Source organism: Motacilla alba, chromosome 1A (assembly GCF_015832195.1).
Source record: "Motacilla alba alba isolate MOTALB_02 chromosome 1A, Motacilla_alba_V1.0_pri, whole genome shotgun sequence".
Lineage (NCBI taxonomy): Eukaryota > Metazoa > Chordata > Aves > Passeriformes > Motacillidae > Motacilla > Motacilla alba.
This window is the reverse complement of record NC_052031.1, coordinates 46,263,255-46,283,785: the sequence shown is the minus strand read 5'-3', so window position 1 is coordinate 46,283,785 and position 20,531 is coordinate 46,263,255. Positions and strand designations below refer to the sequence as shown.

Here is a 20,531-nt window from a genome sequence, read left to right as displayed (position 1 = left end):
TTGAGTACTATTTAACATCTATGACTGAGTAGACCATGCAAAGTTGTTCTCTTCTCAAAGAACTAAAAATCTCTCACTGCTGAGCAACAATTCTTAGTGTTTCTTGCTGAGTGCTTGCTTGCTTTAGCAGTGGCTCCAGACCCTGAAGCAGTGGTGGTGCTTTTGGGAGAGATCTTCAGATAGTACAAATTCAGGTAATTTTTTATCTGGTGATGGAAAAGCCAGAAAGGCAGGGGACTCTTATACCCAAGGGAATGGGGACGGGGGGAAGAGGACCGCAGCCCGTGGGACACCATTGAGGAGGGGCGAGGGGAGGGGTAACCAGGGGATGATTCACCGAGGGGTACAGGGCAGAGGGGTGGATGAGGGAGAGACCATGTGATGGGAGAAGGGAGTAAAAAAATCACGTGATTCAACACAAACTTTTCCACCCAATACAAGGACCACTCAGGACAAATCCCAAATCACTCAGTGCAAAACAACTACCAATTGACCATTTAGTGCAACACAACAAGGCATCAAGTTTTCTACTCTCAAACAGCACTTTGTGCAATTGGCTTTGCAGATCCGAACAGTGTAGTTCAAACTGTATTTTAAAATCTTGGGTATTGCAGATAAATCGAACAAGTCACTGTCACAGAACTGGAATTATTTCTCTCTAACTTTTAGGAGAAAAATTAGTTATGACCTGGAATAAAATGAGACATTAATTTCTTATACATACTTCATTATCCAGCTCTCAGAACTTGGATCACTGCTGAGGGTTCTGCTGACTTAACTTAGCATCTCTTTAGATTAATGGGGTGACAGCATTGGGTTTTTGTTGTTTCTGGGGTTTTTTTTCTGGTGGTTTTGGTTTTTTTTCCTCTGTCATTATTACTAAGTCATCATCCTTCTGTTTTTAGGATTTGGTCACATGAATGGATATACCCTGAGAGAGGTGGGTGCAGTGTTAATGAAGTAGCAGCGATGTACAACCACAACATCAACAATATATAAACTATGGTCTGAGCATGGCCATGGACACTGGACTAGTGTAACTAAATGTCTTAGACTTGGCAAAATTTGACAGGTGAAGAGAGGGGTATTGGAGGGATATCTGGACGTGGTATTCTGAAGCAGGTTAGTTCTAATAAGACCTAGCAGAGACACAGTCAATAAAGTTACAACTTTTTTATTACTAGACTCTTTTTTGTTATTATTATTATTAAACTCTTCTTTTTCTCTGAGAAAAGCTAAACAGAGACTACTAAGAGTAGCTTCCACCAGCAACTGACCCAACCTGTAGCACCTCATTGTTGCACTTTCCTCACAAACCTGGTTCTCCTTTCCTTCCATCTCTTCTCCTGCAAAAAGGTGAGTTTCTTTCCATGTTCTCTGATCCCTCTGTGAAATGAATCAGCCCACTGAATCAGCAGAAGACTAATTCAGCCAGAAAAAGGAAGTTTACTGCTGATACGAGGAAATGAATAGGCTCCTCACAGGGTTGGACAAGTGAGAGCCAATGCAGAGGAAGAGGAAGGAGCAAGCCTCAGGGTGAGGAAGGAAGACCAGAACTGTTTTCCTTTGACAGCAGCAAGTCAGCTCAGCCCCAGACAGATTTTGGAGGGATGTTAAGTAAAATTCTGTCAGCCCATTTATCAAGTATTCTTTCCTTGAATAAACAGAATTTTCTACAAAATTAAGATGGTTTATTAAAATTCAAATATGTTGTTTGTTTTGCTAATATTTGAATGGCCTTTGTTAACCAAAATATTTATATATCCAGATGTGTTTGAAAATTCAAGTTGGCAGGCATTTTCCACTTACCATTTGCCATTTATCTGCAAAGTTGTTTCAATTATTTATCTGTGAAGCAGGAAAGAAACCACGGGATTTCAGTGTGCGCATAGCAGCACTGGAAAGTACATGACTGGTCCAGAAACTGCTGCTGTTCACCTCCTGTAACTGTCAAATGGGCTTTGAATTCTAAATGTATTTATTAAAAAATAAATAAGATGGAATTGGTGCTTGACTAACTTGCAAAGCCAAACTGTCATTGCTTTTCATATTAATTTGATTTTATGGTCATGAGACATTATTCCAGTATCTTGTTTGGGGAGTTTTTTTAGTTGTTTTAGTCAAATTTTGCATACATTTTATGTGTCTGGATTTTTAATTCTTTACTTTTTATTTTAGCTCTCTGGTCTGCAAGGCTAGAAAAGCGGAGAAGAAAGGACTTTTTTGAAGAAAAAAGTTGTCAGATTTGTATTTGACTTTGATTAATTCCAGGGATAAAATATTTCCAAGGTAAACATGCGAGGAATCTTTAAACTGTCAGATACTACTGTTCGAATGTGATGCCAACACTAGAACTGCTAGCATTGAAAAGGGAATATATATATATATATATATATATATATATATATACACATATATGTGTGTATATATACATATATATATATATATCAATATGTAGATGCTTTTGTAGCAGATGGTAGTGTCAATAGTGGGGAATTAGACAGCAACTGACCCAATAACACACTCAAAACTGTCTAGGCAGATTTACGTGTCTGCCTCTGCTTGCATCCATGGCATCTTTGGGCAGCAGATAATTCAGCGTGCAGTTATCGAGCACTCACCTCTTCCAGCCTCCACCGGTTTATCAGCCTTAAGTAGGCACCAGGGTGTCCTGTAAATCTTTAACACAGGAATATAAATCAACTATATTGTGTAAGCAGTCTGTTCACAGTAGTACAAGAAAGCTCACACTCTTATTTTAATCCGGTGTTACCTTAATGTGACTGGTATAACTATAAAAGATGTTATGCTGTAAAAAGATTTATGGGTATTCCTAGAATAATCCTCATGAAGGACTACAGATATTTATACTTCAGTTTTATTTCAATACCAATACTCTGCTGTTGGATATTCAACATGGGCAGAGCAGAGGGGAAACCTGACTGAAACTGCTCATGTCAGTTTGGAAAATGGCTTTCAACTGTCAGTCCATTTCCTTACAACATACAATGCTCTGTGATGTCTGCCTTCCTGTGAAATCAGTGGAAATTTTAGTTTTCAGTAAAAACCATAATTTAAAAAAATTTCAGTAAAACCCATAACTATTCTCCCGTGTTTTCCCCCAAAGTTTTTTCCATATGTAAATAATCCGTACTAATAGATTCTTCTACTCAAACCTTCTCTACTAAAAAGGTCTTTTTTTTAGAAGACTGACAGAAAGAGATTTACAAATAATATATATTTAGATAGATACATAAATACACAAAAATACATGTACATAAAATATAAAATAAAAATATAATATATATATAATAAATATATATGTGGGAAAATCTCCCAAATGATAGCTCATAACTCACCCTTAATAGTTCAGATCATGTAATCAGTGCAGGTGCTTTCCAACTGAACTATCCTATCCTATCCTATCCTATCCTATCCTATCCTTTATTTATCTGTACAAATAACACACATAAAAACAGAGGGAAATGACCTGCATGCATAGTATTGTGAGATGCATCTGTTTCCAATAGGGAAATTGTTAAGTGAATATTGAGACCATGTGGTGATAGGAAATGAAAACTGCATCTGTTTCTGGGCTTTTGAAAGGAGTATAAAACTGCAATCTGTTCTGCTGGAATTTGCATTTTGACATGTGTGATAATATGGTCCATTTTGTTTCATTACAAACAATATTATTTCTTCTCTCTACTTCATTTTGCACATATGAGTGTGCGGACATCAATCCTACCTTCCAAGGAAGAATGCTATATAAAAGGTAGAGCTGTTCAGATTGACAAACTGAAAAAGAAACATTTTCAGAGTGAAGCTGTTCTCCCACTCCGATTCAGTACGAGGCTGCTCTGTGAAGAAAATGATCAGAGTTTCAGAGGCTTATTCAGATTATAACTTTCCCTTGGCACAAAGGCTGCACACACCTGTAAGAGCTGGCAATACATTTTTAAATTAGCCTGCTGTTTTCAAAATATAACCTGGCAGAGAAAATTGTATCCAGAAGCAGCACTCAGCAAGTGATCTTGTAGAGACATAGAAATCTATTCTGCATATATATGTATGTTCCCCTGAGATGTAAGAAAGTGGTCGAGGTAATGAGTATATTAAACACCCTACCTGTATTTAAGTGGTCTTTACAGGCTCAGGCTCTTGTTTCCTTTTCTGTATCCTACCACATTGACATTGCCACTCCACCAAAGCTATTTAAATGCCTTTCTGTTAGAGATGCCACACTAAACTGAAAAAAAATCCTCCTGGTAATTCTGTTTCATGGATTTGCTCACATGTATCAGTGGAATGCCACTGCATGACTCCCCTTCCTTGTCCCAGGGAGCTCATCACAGAAATCCAAGAAAAAAATATTTTGCAGTGGACGAGCTAAGGCAAACAGAAAAGGGGATGATATATTCTTGCCTTTGAGTATTGTTCCCTTATTCTCCATCTCAAGAAACATGAAGACAGAAGTTAACAAAACAATGTCCATGCCAACACACCACTTCCATATTCTGGAACTACTTTCCAGCTGGCAGGAGCTTGTTGGCTGACCATTGCTGTGAACAGGAGTAATCAGAGAAGTGGAGTTACTAATGGTGATTCTGAGTATCATAATGATAGTAATCATACACTTCTTCCCAAGCAGCCTCCAGTAAAGTACTAGAAATACAGAAAAAGCAATAAACTTGATTCTCTTTACTTAGAGCTGATCTTTCATTAGATGCCAGTCTGCAGGAAGGACAAGTTTGACTATAACAAGGCTGCTGCAGCTGAAGCTTTGCTCACATGCCCATCAGAGACAATGGTGATGCTCTGGAGGAACACAGATGTGAGTTCTCAAAAAGGTAATGTAAAAGCTGAAGAAGAACATCCTCAATGTCCTCAATATACTTTTGCTGCTAGTTCTACTTTGAGCTTATTACACTGATAAAGATAATTCAGATCAAATCAGTTCCTTAGGCCACCAGAATAAAAATCACAAAACCGTCTGAACAGGATCAAAAAAACTTGACCTGCTGAATTTGCATACAAGTGCTTTCTGCAAAAAGCAGACCTGCCTTGATGACAACCTAACAGAAAGTAATCAAGCTTCAATGTCTCTAGAATATATCTTACTCTCTGTCCCCAGGCTGTCAGGACATAGCTTGTTCAATTCACAAACTTGAAAGTCATATTTCTCAGCTGTAGCTAGCAGATATCTTCTCCATGGATACAGGATAGCAAAAATATTTTAAAACTACAGCATACAAATGAGGACTCTCAGTTTACTAAGAAACAAAATAATAAAATTCTATTGTACACAGATATGTTTTGAACACATTACCAATGACTTCTGGGATGTAGAAAAGCCCTGTGAGTAGCTAAAATCAGTTGATTCCTTTGAGGATCAAAGTATCAAAATCTGCCCATCTGGTCCAAAATAATTTACATTACATTTAATTTACATTGAGCATCATCAATGTACACAGGTCTCCAGGAGCTCAAAATGACCCCCTCAAACCTTGTATACGTGCAATAATGCAGTTTGCTTAATAGGCCTTCAGCCAGAGTCTCATTTCAGGCTTCTTGATACTAAGGAGCCCTTGCCAATGGCCACCAACTACCACAATCTTCCAAACATATCAAGATCTCCACAGATCCTGTCTGAGCCATGGATATATGAAAGACAGCCTGTTGCTACCCCATTGACAGTGGATGCTCTCCCCATTGACAGTGGATGCTCTCCTTGGAAAACTGGTTTCCTTGCTCTGGCATAAAGACTGCCTTTACAAGTGAGCTGAAAGGATCACTGAAATTTAGAACATCATATAGTTTAGGTGTAGGTAGAGTTGATGATTCACCTAGTCATTTTGCCTCCTTACTGCCCTTCTTAAAGGCAAATGTTTGATAGCCAATCAGCACCTTAATTTCAAGCTATGAATTTGTTTTCCAGAAGTGACCCCCCCCTTTTCTATGTTTACAAACCCTGGAGGTTGTGAGTGCTAAGTCTGTCTGAAAACTCATGCCTTTTCCTCCAAGGTAAAAATTTTACATGTACCTATAGTAAACAATTTGTTTACATCCTTAGATGATGGGGGGTTGAAACAAGGCAAAGGTGGATGATTGTTGTCACCACTGGTTGAATGGCATGTTAGTTTAGTTTATATATATATATATACTTTCTTATTAGAAGCTTAAACATTAAATCCTATAGATTGCAAATTAGTTAAGATTTGTCATATTTATGAAGACATTTTGAATTTTATCATGGTGTATGGACCAATAAATCAGTACAATATTATTCAATTTCATATTTAACATTACTTACCTAAATTTGTCAGGAAAAGAGCAACTTTTTCATACAGCTGTAACAGAGAAGAAAAAGCCTCTTAGTTACATGGCTGGCTCAAAATTGTGGAACTGCTTTCTAGGAAGAGAACATGTTAAATCTGACATGCATATGATTTCCGTGATGTTCTGATAATGACAATAAAACTACATAATAATACAGCAATGACATAATCAAACAAGAAAAAGTAAAGTTTTTATAGCTAATGCTCATCCATAATATATGGAGAGGAAATGCTGTCACTGTCCCTATTTTATATACAGAGTGAAAAAGGGTGAGAGAACTTTTCCATAAAGAAAAGCAGAAACAACAGCACGACTGAGATTTTTGTTTTAGTTACTTATGGAACATTCACCTTACAAGAAAAAATCACCCCAGAAGAGCATGCTATGGTATGTTGGATATGATGGTTATTTGGGGCTTTTTGGTTTTGCTTGTCACTTTGGTGCTGAGAGGAATGACATAGAGGGGACAGGGTTACTTCAGAGAAAATCTTTAGTAATCCCCACCACCAGACACATTTCTTACTCTGAGCCAGTGTCATTTTTCTAAATCCTAAGTGGTACTTTCCACACTTTCAGGTACCATGCTCTCAAACTCTCCAGGAGACTCCAAACTCTGTTAAGATTACAAAACTAACTTAGAGGGTTTTCACAATCAGTATTTGCAAAGGAGTTTTGAAACTATTAACTACATCACCAACACCATCAGTATTAGAGTAAATTAATACAATTATTTCCATTTGCTTTAAATGAGTCTGGAGCATGTTCCTACAAATTGCTAAATGTCCTTGACTCTCACTGATGCCTGCAGGAATACAAAGCCTCTTGTATTTCAGGCTCAAGTATTTACTTACTCCTACAGTGCATATCAGCAAAATTTCTTTTTATTTGCAGTTATCCTTAGAATCTCTTGCTTAAATTGAGTTATGTATTGTTTACAGATCAAACTGCCTGCTTAAGAGCTGAAATCATCCTGAAATCTCTCATCCGTGTTAACAACCACTTCATGCTTAGAATAGCTTTCCACTGCCTTTGGAGTAAATGGTTTCGTTTCAAGTAATGAAAAAGGTAGTTTCTTTTGGGTTTAAAAGCATCTCTGAAGGGCAACTGTAAATGTGCAAAATGTCTGGGTCATTTATGTCCTGATCCCAGCAGGGAGTATGTTTTTTTTACAAATGTTCACTGCTCTACAGAAGGGTTTATTAAAACTTCAGTTTGTTGCTATTCCATTTGGAACAGTAAGACTGTGTTAGCGATTCTGTTAACAATGTTTGGATCTAATTGTCTGCTACTGTCATTTATCACTACTACCCTCAAGGGGCCCTGTTAGGGATCATATTCTGTTCTCTGTTCATATTTTCCATGGGCAATATTACTGGAATTAACAGTTTTACATAGCCTAGGTAAAGCTAGTGATTGTTTTCAGGTCAGGCTGCAAGATTATCTGGGAGACATTATGCTTGAGGGTCACTTTGTTTTGTCATGATGGATGGGTCAGAATAGGTACCTGATGCTCAGAACGTCTGGTCTGGAATTTATTTGTGGTGTAGACCTTTCCCCTGATGCTTTGAGGAGCTGTCAACTTGTATCAAAATCACTGCTGGTTGTCAAGGCTTCTAGCAGTGAATTCTCTACTGCTATGCACATCTTGGTCCATTCTGATTTTATTACTGTATCTTTTCTTGCTCTTCTGACATCTTTCTTGAGTCACAGCTCATGCAGGATTCTACTACCCGAATTGCTTCTGCGGATTTTTCTTCTACCAAAAGAAATCCCACAATTGCCCTCCAGTGAACTACATTAATCCATCATGGGAAACAAGGGATTATGTTCCTAAAACCTTCCTTTAAGAAACTCCTGCAGTTTCATATTTTGTGGATCTTTTTCTTCCATGAGCTATATCTAGATCTAAGGTTTATTGAATGGCGATGGGTACGAGGCTAGAGAAATCCATCTTTGCAGTGCTCCACTTATTTGATTATTTTAGGAAATAAAACAAAGTTTCTCAAAAGGCACCTTCAAGCAATCTTCCATTATTTAAAAGAAAAATCTCAGAGCTGTTAAACTCTTTGAGAATGAAGAAATTTCATTTGTGCAGTGTTTCTTTGTTGCTGCTTCACTGCATACACAATGACTTACACTGTGAGCTTGAAAATGGATGTTGCACTGTCATAGATATATATATAGTTTTCAATTTTTTTCTTTTATGCTTTTGGTGTGCAACAGATGGAGTAAAGAAAATCCCTCAAAGATAGAGACAAAACCCAATAAAATAAAAATAACATAAAAGAAGAGAGCCCTCAGTATAATCTCAGACAGAAAACCAGCTTCCTTCTTTCTGCCCTTTCTCAGCCTATAGTCCCACCTAAGGGAAAACATAGGAAAAACAACAGTTCTGGATAGACTGTCTTAGTCACTAATCCAGTCTTGCCTTCTTCCTTCTTCAAAGGAAGAAGCAAAGTCCTGCAGCAAACACTCTTAGAATTTCATGCCATATAAAAAATGATCCGTCAAAGAGAATTTTCAGATTATGGAAATGCTTGGATATTGCATGGGGAAGAAAGAAGTCTCTAAGACAGCCTTGGAAATGAGCAGACCTGAAATAACCTCTCATCTTTTCCCTAGGAAGTAAATCAGCATATCTCCTGGAGTGAAGCCTAAGTAGCTGCTTGCAGAAGATGCTCACTATTGAGTAGGCAGAGATACACTCTGGCTCCAGTGCCCGTCTGGTTTGTAGGCTGAACCCTCCTTCCCCTAAAAGGCATTTTTATAATGTCAGTTGACAAAACCTGACAGTGGAAGGCCATACACTTCTTGCCAAGAGCAACAAAGAGCAGACACATTGCTGGCAGAGCAATATACAGGAGTATCAGCATCTCAATGGAGGGAGGGAACTCATTCCCCATGTAATCTATGCTATACTGTCTTACTGGGACTGTTGCCACATAGAAATTCCATTTTTGTCTTTGTCCCAAGTCTGGTTCCAAACCAGCCCACAACAATATCTGCCATCAGCCTGCCCCACTGCAGTGTGCCCAGGCCACGTCTCTGGTGCCCGCTGGCAAAGGCCATGGACAGCTCTGGAACAAATCACATCTGCTCAAGCCTTGTGAAGCTTTCAGCTCAAGACAGTTCTGCTTATGGACAATGTGTCTGTATATGCATATCCTCACTGGAAAACTACCATGACAGTTGAAATTAGAATTACTGAAAATAGTGTAAATAAGAATGTAGCTTTGTCACTATATTAAAAAAAGCCCATCAAAACACAATTAAAAAGAAGAGTATTAATGAAGTGGACTGAAAACTGTGTGCATGTAAGAGGGAAAGAAGTGGCAGAGGATAAATCAGGGGTATGATCATGTGTCCCTAAAATATTTTCAGAATATTTAAGCATTACATAAAATTTTGGGTTTGGAATTGCACTTTATATAAATAGTGAACGATGTCCATAAACAATAATTCCATGTCTAGCTTAGCAAGGCACTCCATTCCTGCTCAGAAAGGAAGTGAAAGCATTTGGTTGTCTGCTGACTGAGATATCTACTGCTCTGGTGGCTTAGTTATAACTTTGGATATGTTAATTTTACTCACCACATTCAGTAGCATGATGATGCAAAAGTTGATGCACACTGCAGTCCCTGTAGTTGCAACCTGAGAGTTATTCCTGATTAAAGCCCACTTAAAGGCAGCAAAAGTGCTGACAGTCACAACACGGTAAATAACAATGCCAAAAACAGCAGCAATCACCACACAGATCTAAGGGAAGAAAAAAATCAGAGAGAAGAACCTGAAAACTTACTGGCCAATAGGAGTTATTTTCTCCCTGAAACTCTCAAAATTAAATTAAAGACTTTAAAAGTGCATTATTTTTGATTCCAGAGGAAGGTTTCAACATGATGGTTTTTCTTCTTGTTAAGTTATTTTTATTTTTCATAATGAAAAAATACAGTTGAAATAATATTAAAATAATTTTTAGTTTTAAACAGTTTCTTGAAAATGTTCCTCGTCCTTAGTATTAATGTGGGAAACAGTATTGCCAGCTCTGGGAATTAGAAATTTTCCTTATTTGCACATGATATGCAAAGGCTAGTCTCAAGCTGCTGTTGCAGCTTGATGGTACCATACTTGGGATGGATTTTGTGATCTGATGGACTTCACACTTCACACAAATGTCTCCATTTGTAAACACTGCCTCAAAAATAGCCCTGCCAAGCCAGCATAGCTAGCTGTTCTTCCTACAATTCTGGAAAGTTTCTATCTAGAGAAGGTAACCAGTTCAATTGCCTTTGTGTTTTCCTCTCTGGTGAAACTTTCAGCAGATATGACAGAATGAGAAAGCCACAGCTGAGCCAGGCTGCTTAATGACTTAATGTTCCTCATGCAACAGTTGAGCTCTATTATTTACTATACTGTGAGAGTCTATGCTGAGAAATTTTGAGAACTGCCCTAACTTGAAGTTTGGTAAGTGTGTATCTCTTGTTATAGGTGTAATTTAAAAAAATATTCTTATATTTTTAAAAAAAAAAGTCAAAAAGTGTAGTTTTCTAACTTGCTGGAAGCCTATGCTATGCCAACAATAAAAATAACTTCAGTTAAAATAATTCTTGTTCTTTTTTAAGGGCTGTTATGCGGACAATAATTTGTGGTGCATGCAATTTAAAGCAAAGCTACTCTCTCTGGAACTTTGAGTAAGATCTAACACTAGTCTAAGAAGATTATTGACTGAGTTTGCATGAGTTTGCATAAGTTTGTAAAATACTGCCACCCTTCAAGTAAAAAAAAAACATGGGGAAAATACCCAAAATATCAGAGTTGTAGTATCAATTCTGAGCAGAGACTGCAGTCCTGACTACGTGTCCTCAAGGGCTGAGTCAGGTTGCCCATCCACCTGACATACCAGAGCAGAGTTCATCTCAATAATGCTCTTGCCTTTCTTGACCTAGATTGTTTTGGACAATTTTGGAGCCATCAGTTTCTTACTGTCCTCTGCCCTCTTGCTGGGTTAGCTCACCTACCTGGGTCTCCACAGCTCCTGAGGCTGTACACATCTATCATTTTCTTGTCTCCTGGAAAAGCCCCAGTAAATTCCGTGGCAGTCTGTTGATTCCAGACCAGCACTGTGTTTTCAAGACCAGCACTACCACGCCTGTTGTCATGTGAATAACAGCCTACATCTGCTTCACTGAAATTAGAGGATGGGGGCGTTTCTGCAGAAGTGCATGCAGCTCTCTGTTAGGAGAGTTTTTGCTGCTCCTTTTAGTTTTGCGTAACTAAAGGGATAAATGCATCATTTGAGTCAAGGAACATTGGTTTCTCCATTTCAACTGAGGAATATGAGCTCTCTTTCCTCATCTCCTCAACACACTGAGAAACTAGGTTGTATCAACATTCTTAAGCACTCTAGGCATCCTATTTAGGTTCTCTGGGAAGTTTTCAAAAGAATGATTGTTTCTCCTATGGCAACTTTCCCCATTGCTCTGCACTGTCTACACTGTGAAATAATTCAGCCAACTGAAGTGGGTGTGATAGTGATAGTGTGATAGTGTCACTATTCAGGCATGTGCCACTACATACAGGGTCACAGGTGTAACCTTGAAGGAAGGGATCTGTGAGACTCAGGGAAGAGTGAACCAGTGTAGGACTTGACAGAAACTCAAGTGATTTGCTACCTAGATCTTCAACATGCATAGAGCTTATTCCACTTTCAAGCAGTCGTATCCAATATTTACCTACTCTACTAGCAGAGTTAATGATATTTTGTTCTTTATCAACTGGTAAATAAATAAAAGTTGCCAAACCATAAAAAATATTCCAGATGCAGAAACGATGAGTCTGCTGCATTTATCTGCAAATGCTTGATAAGGCTCTGGCTTCCCGGATATGGGGTTCATTCGCTCTTTCTTGGAGTATTTGGCTTCAAACTGCGGACGTATTTCCTCCTAAAGAGCAGACAGATAATGTTCACATACAGCACAGCTAGGAAAAGCTCTGTAGGAAACTTCAGATCTTTTATCAGATCACTGTTCTGGGGAATTACATCTTTGAATTCAGCAGCTGGCACAGCTACTATAAAAGCTGAGCTGGGAAATCAGGTCTCCTTCATGAGAACTAGAATAAATCACTGTACCCATAAAAGTAAGTACTGAAAGTATTTAGTAAAATCCCCAATTAGCTGTTCCTCTAAATAATGCTCTTTCAAAACTATGTGGCTGCAAGACAAATCGTTTTAAAATTGATACCACAGAATTTTTCAGTCTGACATTATCCTATTGATAATAGAAATTTACAACTAAGAAAAAAAACAACCGGACAACCAAAACTCCTTTTTCCAAGCCTAATTGCTGATTGTTAGGCATTTGGTTATGCTTCCATTTCCAACAAAACTTCTCAGCATTTGAAGAAGGATCCATGCCATCTAATGCTGCTCAATTACTTCTTAACTTGGATGATATTATTAGCAGGAACAACTTTCAGCAGCCGAAATGTCAAAGCCTGCTTTGCCATCAAAAACTTTCTTGGGAAATGAAACCTGGGGATTACTTGGGGAGAGATTTGGTTATATCTGTTTATAGCATTGCCACAAGACAGGATCACCCGTGGTGCAGGTGACACCTGCAGTAATTACCCTCTGCCCTAACATCACCAAGAGCCACGTGTCCTGTGCCACCTCATTCCAGCCTGGCATCCAGGACACTGTCAGAGGTGAGATAAAGCACCAGGCTGGGTGTATGGACTCTCACAAATGCTGGTAGATATGAGAGCAGTGTTTGTAGTACTCTACTATATACTGGAGAGCTGCTCCATGGTACAGCTGGCTACAAGGGTGCAGACAAGAACCAGCTTACAAATTTCAGTCGCTTCCTGCCCTTCGACTGCATGGAACTAAACTCTGGCTGACTGAAGTTGGAAATGCCCAGACCTTAAATGATTGCACTGAAGTAGGTGAATGTTAACTGCTCACACAAGTCTTCAGAATGTGAATAAAGGTGAGATATCTTAAAATCCTACATCCCTTTTTAAAAATTCCCCGAAGGGGAAGCAAGGAAGAAGTCGTGTCTTATTCTCCTCCTTCCAAGTTTTGAAGATGCTTTCTAACAGCTTTCTAACAGTTAACATCTTTTTGAAGATGCTAACACAGTTAATTTCCAAATTCATGCAGCAACCTGGTAACAAGTTATAAAAACAAATGAAGAGGCATGTATACCTAGCTGCAATGCCTCTGTAACTACTTATGTGCTTGAGGGAACCAACCCTACCTCAGCTATACAAAAAGGCTAAGTATGTTTCTATGGAGGCAGAGTAATACCTTGTTCTTATTCTATTTTGCTCAAGCTGTTCCTATCATATCAGGGCTAAAGGAAGCTGAGCAGACCATAATCTGGCAAAAGGAACAATGTAAGTAGTATTCCTGTGTGCCCAGGAGCATGCAAAATGACAGACCGTGATAGCTGTGAAGCAGGGCTCCTGAGAATGTTACCCTCTAGATTGCGCAAGGGCTCTGCCAGCTGGCTTGTCATAGACAAGAAACCTTTACTTCTCTGCCCCCTCTCTGAGCCAAGGTTTGATTATCTTTTACAATCTGCAGTGTAGGGAAGTTCTTATCATATCCACATGTCCTATAATCTCCAGCTGATGCAAGTAATGCAAATTCTATTTTTAGACATTCTCAAAAAAAAAAAAATTGGAAATCTGGCATGACACTTTGTACCTGTTTAATGATACTCAGCAATGCTTGGACAAGTAAACAGTACTGTGTCTGGCTGAGGTTAATGATACAAAGAAGGTGACACTGAAGAAACAGAAAAAATATGCTACAAATAGTAACAGAAGCCAGATTTCATCTGGGAGTGCCAGGAACTGCAAGCAGTTGGCTTCTTGTGGCGTGCACACCCAAGACGCTGTTGCTCTCCATGTGTCCCACATTACACCTGGTTTGCAAGAACAGGAAATCTAGATATGTAGGGTTGAAAGAGGCAGGACACTCTCAGCTCACATCCCCAGACTGAGAGGCCTGAACATTGCAGGGGTTGCTGTATGCCCTTCTTGGATGAGAATCTAAAGTAATGAGGAATTCACAAGGTTGCATATCTGAATAAGTGCAATTCTCCTTTCCATCATCTTCATGGTTTCATTTATTTGTCTCTTCATTTAGAACAGGAAGGTGATAACAAAGAGATAGGAAGCCTTATAAGTGGTGTTTTTTCAGTGTATTGTGGCTAGGAATTAATAAATTTCCCTTTGTGAGAAAACCTTATTTTTCAATTTGACAATGAAAATTAAAGGAAGCAAAGGCTAGACACATATTGTTAATAAAATAACAATCTTCATTATCAAAAGCTTGAGATTTAAAATGGTAATTAGAAGTCTTTAATCGATGTCTCTGAAATAACTAATAAAAGCAACCAGCTGATTTTATCATGTGATAACTGAATGGAAAGCAGAGAGGAAATTTAATTAGCAGTGATTTTATTAGAAAGTATCACTTTTAGGAGAAAAATTTTCACCTTCAATGACTTATCACTGACATACGACTTCCCAATGAAACTCCACAGGATGAATCTTTTCCAATCTACATAAAACAGACTGTTCTCATTCCTTCCCGTTTCTCACACATGGATAATTCCAACTTTTTCATAGATAAACCCTATTGATTTCTGGAATATGAAATATGGAGTAATGTGAATTGCCTTAGACCAGATATTTGTGCTCTAGAAGAGCTACTCTAAATTTCTTTGTGAAATACCTCCTTTTTTCCCCAAGAATTTTTCATTCCTTCAACAGGTAAATTATTGAAATAGTCCAAGTATATTGTCCTCTATAACTCAGATGCAGAAAAAAAATTTGTAGATTAAAAATTTGAATCTTGATCACCGGTACAAGTATAGAATCCGCAGAAGCAAGTCTCCAAGCAAAGCCTGTGGTTTGCAGGTGAAGACAATGACAAAGTGAAGAGGTGGGCTTTGAACCGCAGAGCAGGAAAATGATTTCCACACTTTCTCTCCACACTACTTCTCCATGCTTTCATCTGGAGTACCTGCTTCCAAACTGTGTCTTTCTCAGGGGGAGAGTGCAGTTCCAATGGAAAAGTGCAGCATTAGATATTCAAGCAGAGGAGGCAGTGCCCATTGGGCTGGCTCTGAAGCTGGCACATGCTTAGCTGTGCTGTAGGTGTGGGCACTGGGAGCTGTAGCATCTTCAAAAAGATACCTCTGGGAGGCAATCAGCTTCTATTCTTTGGATGCCACTGCACGCTGAACAAAGGAGGAACTGATGCCTCAAATGTCAATGAGATACTGATGTTCCAGTTACTGGACACACAAACCTTTGAGAAGCAGCCTGCTGAGTTCCTATGAGCATCTTTAAGCTCTAATTTGAGAAAAGTACAATCTGGCACACTGTTTCGGAAAAAACTTCTACCTCCTGCTGTAGAGACTTATAAGATTCCCTCTAGAACTGAAAGGAAGTGCATTGAATAGCTCTGGAACTGGTACAATCATCACTGCTCCTTACAGAGGTCTTGTTGACACAGCTTACTGGAAAAACTCTGCTGTGAGAATAAAAGACCAGCTGACATCAACAGGGAGCAAGTATTGTCTGAAAACTACCAACATGCAAATATCTTCCTGCAGGCCAAACTGAAATAATCTGCCAGGAGAATATAAGTATATCTTATTAAAAAAAGAAAAAAAAAAAAAAAAAGAAAAAAAAAAAGGGAAAAAGAAAAAAAAAAAACCAAAAACCCAGAAGTGTCACTTAAGGATAACCTTACCAGGAACTTCAATATTTGTAAATGAACTGATCATAGAAGACTCAGGTGGATGGCTTTATAAATCAGCATAATCCCAAATCCAGGTAGGTTAAATGGTGAAAGATGAAGATATATAACATCCCAAACTATAAACATCTGCAAGACCAGGCTTCCTGGGAAAAACATAAAGAGGGTCTCATACTGTACTTACTTTTGTATTTTGTTTGTTTAAAGGCTCCTTCTCTTTCCAGGGACACAGAGGAAGCTATAATTGTCACTTGGAAGTTGCAATTTAGTACAGCTTTTTCTTAGCTGTCAGCATCAGCAGCAGTGACTTTTTTTTGCAACTAGCCATGAGAAGACATGATTCCTGATCCCAATCCTGACCACTATGTGAACCTCAGGGCAGGACTGTCTCAATCCCTTTGTGACTTGCCAGCATTGGCAAGAGCAGCCTGCTAATCTCAGAAGAGGTGAATCAATATTAAAGTATTTCCTATAAATAGGAAGATAGTCCGGGGGTATCATCCAGAACTGACTGCATATGTGCACAGATAACATTCCTGTTGTTATAAAGAAATTAATTTCCTTTTGTGTAAGTTATTTCATGTTATGTTCTTGGGTTATTTTCTTAGTAATTAAACATTTAAAAGAAAATCCTTCCAGCAATTCCACCATTCCATGGCCTCATTGAGCCACTTTGCCTCATACAGACAAAAATCCCATAACTCAGAAGTCTGTTTCTCTGCTGGCAAGATTGATTAAAAAAAATAAACCTTCCACCAAAGCAGCAATGTAGAGGTTCAACTTCATGAGACCACTACAGCAGCCTCTTACCTTCACCCCAAGAGCTTCTGCAGAGTAAGGAGAGCGGATTTATAGATACTTATATGTCCAAATCCCACTGAAGTAGCACTTTTTCTTCAACACTCACTGAACTTGCTTTTCTCCTGCATAATAAAACCTTCTAGTTCTATTTAGACCTGAGTTCTCAGTCCCAAGAACATGTGGTTTCTTTCTGGTCACCACCAGAAAAAAAGATTAAGGCTATTTTCTGGAGTTTAGTGTCTTCCCTAAGGGGATTTCTTGTTCCAACACAGAATGAATTAAGTCCACTCTCTCCCTCTCTCTCTCTCTCTCTCTTAGATAACCAGCACATGAAGGTTCAGAAGCTGCTACAAGCCTCAAAAGGCTTTCCTTCCATCAATACTCTCAGTGACAAACTAAAAGAATTGATAAAAGCTAATTTGCCAAAATTAATGGTACCATGGGCTGTCAAGATTTTCCACCTTTCAAAATAAAAATGCATTTCTCCCATAGTGCATTTCTTCCCTGAAATCTCTCAAATTAATTTAGATTAACAAAAGTGTGAAAAAAGAGGACAGTTTTGCCTGGAGAAAGTTTCTTTACATTCCAGAGGAAACATCTGAGGAGAAAAATTCTTATTTCATCGTTTATAAAGATTTAAAGAATGAACTGAAAATAAATGCAAAATAAAACCATACATTTTCAACCAAATAATTTTGTATTAAAGATTAAGGAGTACATGTTTTTATACAAACCTCTTCTTCTTCCCAGTCTATCAAGTCCCAATCATAAGCAATTACTGCTCGCCTTCTTTTCCAGAACTCCAGAAAAACAGTGGCTAGAGCAAGTAGGGGAAAAGATGCAAAATTATTTTTAAGTCAAGAAAATGTTAATGACTATCACAGAACTGTTGAATGAAGCTGTTACATTATTTTAATTTCTTTGCATAAATGGATTCCTTTGAACAGCAAATCATGCTGATGATCAAAAACTGCTTTCAAAAAGCATTGCTTTCTAAGGATTAGTTTGCTTGCTTCAAGTATGATTGAGGCTTTAGAGAGTTCATTTAGTGCTAAATGAGAATGTTTAATTTCTAACCAACCAAGAGAGTGCTCTCAAAGAATAAAATTGTTCCTGTGAGTCATCACTGCTAGATAAAGCAGATTTCTGATGAAGCTGAAGGTTTCTTGGGGCCATTGCACATAATGGAGTAACTTTCTTTCTTTGAAGACCATTTACATTACACAGAAACCAGAACCCAGAGGAAGCACAGTCCAGTGCATTTGAAAATGTGCAGAGTACTACTGGGGAAATGGGAACTTCTGGTTTACACCTTTTTAGTTCAACCCCTTTTTTTTTTACAGTGTGTGAGTTCGTATGTGGGGTGTGGTGTTTATGTCTGATAATTAAACATTGTGTACTACAGCCCTTATTGATAGAGTTCAAGATGGAGTAACAGGCCTGCACATGACTGCTATGGGAAGATGACTGGGAGTAAAATTAGAGAAAGCTGGGAGATTGTATTCACATTCTGCACAGAAGTAAGAACAGTATGGAAATTATAGGGTAAAATAGAGTTGCTGCTTCCTGGATGGAATGTGGCTGGCATGCCCGAAACCTATTCCACCATGACTCCACATATACCCAATCTGCAGATTTAAGCACATGCTAAGGGGAATGGAATGGAGGGTGGAGCGGAATGGAGACACAGAGGTCAGGCTCTGATGCAATCCTTGCAGGGAGGGGAGCTCGATGGTCCTTTGCAGCTGATAAACGGCACAGCACTTGTCAGCCAGGGGAGATAGGAGAAGGTGTTATGTTGCTGAGCCAGCAACTGTGGTGAAATCGTTGTCCCTGGATGAACTGGGTTCATTAAAACCTAACTGTAATATTAACACACATGTCCATCCCAAAGTTACCCACCTTCAAGGTATGACCTCCCCTCACTGGGCATGCACTTTATATTTCATTGACTATATCTTTGAGAGAGAAGTGAGAGAATTTTACACCCATTAATAACAAAGGTGTGTGTCACTAGAGCCGCTCAAGCTCCATCTAAATGTAAACAAATAGTATAAAAGTAAGTTAAGAATGGGGAAAAGTTAGAGAAGACTCCACCATAACTTCTGAGATCAGGGGATGGGCTGAACCTGTCTCCTCCTCCAAAGGAATGTCTATTGGGTAATATTTGTATTCTATGCTCTCTGAATGATCATCTTGAGCTAAGTTTGATTGATGATTAGACCTTGTCTGGATATTGCTTTGAACACATTTTTGCAGTCAGCTATTGTCACTGTCAATCTTTGAAGTTTAACCTGTCACAATATTCCACTCACAGTGTGTATATTAATAAAGAGTGTTGTCCCCTAAACTGTTGTTGTAAGTCCTTTAAGGGAAGGACTGCAGTTGCCAGCAGTGGGCAACATACTTGAATTAAAGTGTGAAGACCTGGGAGGGGGTTTCTCTTCAGATGTTGGTGTGTGTCCCTGAACAAGTCAGTGGAACCATCCTCTGACCCAGTGGGCAGCTCAGTGGAGTCACCATAACAGGACATTGACAGAGTGATCAGACACAAAAATATTGGATTTCCTGGAGCGCTGACAGACCAATCAAATGTAAAGGATTTTTGAGGAAACTCCCACTTTGATATGACAATTGTGCTTCCATTTTGTGATGGAAAGAAAAACCAAGGAACAGTAATAGCATAATATGCTCATAATCCAAAGATTAATACTCAGCCTGCTTAAAGTTACAGCGGTGTTAAACAGTTATTTTGTGTAAAGAATCTAGAAACAACCTAATGTTAACACAAATCAATGGGCAGGCTTCCTCTCCCACTGTGGAGAGGAAGCCTGCCCTTTATTGCTCACTCAGAAGCAGCAGGTTGATAACCAGAGAACAAAAACCTCTTTGTTCATGAGCAAGCACAGTATCAGCTGTAACAGTGTCACAATCATCTGGCAATATAATTCACATCCAGTCATAAAAGTGTCTCCTTTATGGGCTGTTTGCCCTACTGCAGCATATTGATAAAAATGGGACCTGATGCTAAGTACTAGCATCAGTTTGGCAAAAGTTAATTTTTAGACAGGAAGAATTATGTTTTATTGTACTAGCTAGTGCAGTGAAAGTGTGCTTAGGAAACAAACACTACAAGCAGACAAGGTAAGGTACCAAAAGCATGTGTAAGGAAGCAGATATTTGGTTTGAGGGCATATTCATATAGCAGGTAATTATTTTTCTGCAAGCTGGAATTATGTTATACCAAGTAACAACCACTTTGATTTTAGTCTAATTGAGAGTCATGAGCCTAATGCTTCTATAAATGTTTGTAATAGTTGCAGTATGATTGGTTGTGATCAGCAAAACCAGTAAGTGCTAATGAGGCTCCACTGCTACTGAACCATAACACAGTTCATTCCTTGATTTTTTTTTTTCCTAGTCGAACTGCTTCTCTCCTATCAGCTCATATTGAATTATTTTGTTCAGGCTTAACAAGTAGTCCTGCACTGTTTGGAAACCTAGGAGGAAGAAGCCTGATTGATTTCTGCCACTTTGTTTCAATTCCAGAAAGCTGCTTGAAGCAGAACTCCAGCAGGTGTTTGAGTCCCAGCCCTGAAAGTCTCAGTTATATCTT

The 20,531-nt window shown here is 38.6% G+C and overlaps 1 protein-coding gene across 4 annotated transcripts in view; it reads right to left on the bottom strand.

The window, feature by feature from the left end:
- ANO4 (anoctamin 4) overlaps positions 1-20,531 on the bottom strand; it is a 210,754-nt gene that overhangs the window by 20,272 nt on the left and 169,951 nt on the right. For all 4 annotated transcript variants that reach the window (XM_038152973.1, XM_038152974.1, XM_038152975.1 and 1 more), the window contains 6 exons: positions 17,650-17,732; positions 12,138-12,278; positions 9,931-10,095; positions 6,314-6,350; positions 3,749-3,860; positions 2,622-2,679 (listed from right to left, as the gene is read on the bottom strand). In XM_038152973.1, the coding sequence (XP_038008901.1) occupies positions 2,622-2,679; positions 3,749-3,860; positions 6,314-6,350; positions 9,931-10,095; positions 12,138-12,278; positions 17,650-17,732 (596 nt within the window). The remainder of the gene's footprint in view (positions 1-2,621; positions 2,680-3,748; positions 3,861-6,313; positions 6,351-9,930; positions 10,096-12,137; positions 12,279-17,649; positions 17,733-20,531) is intronic.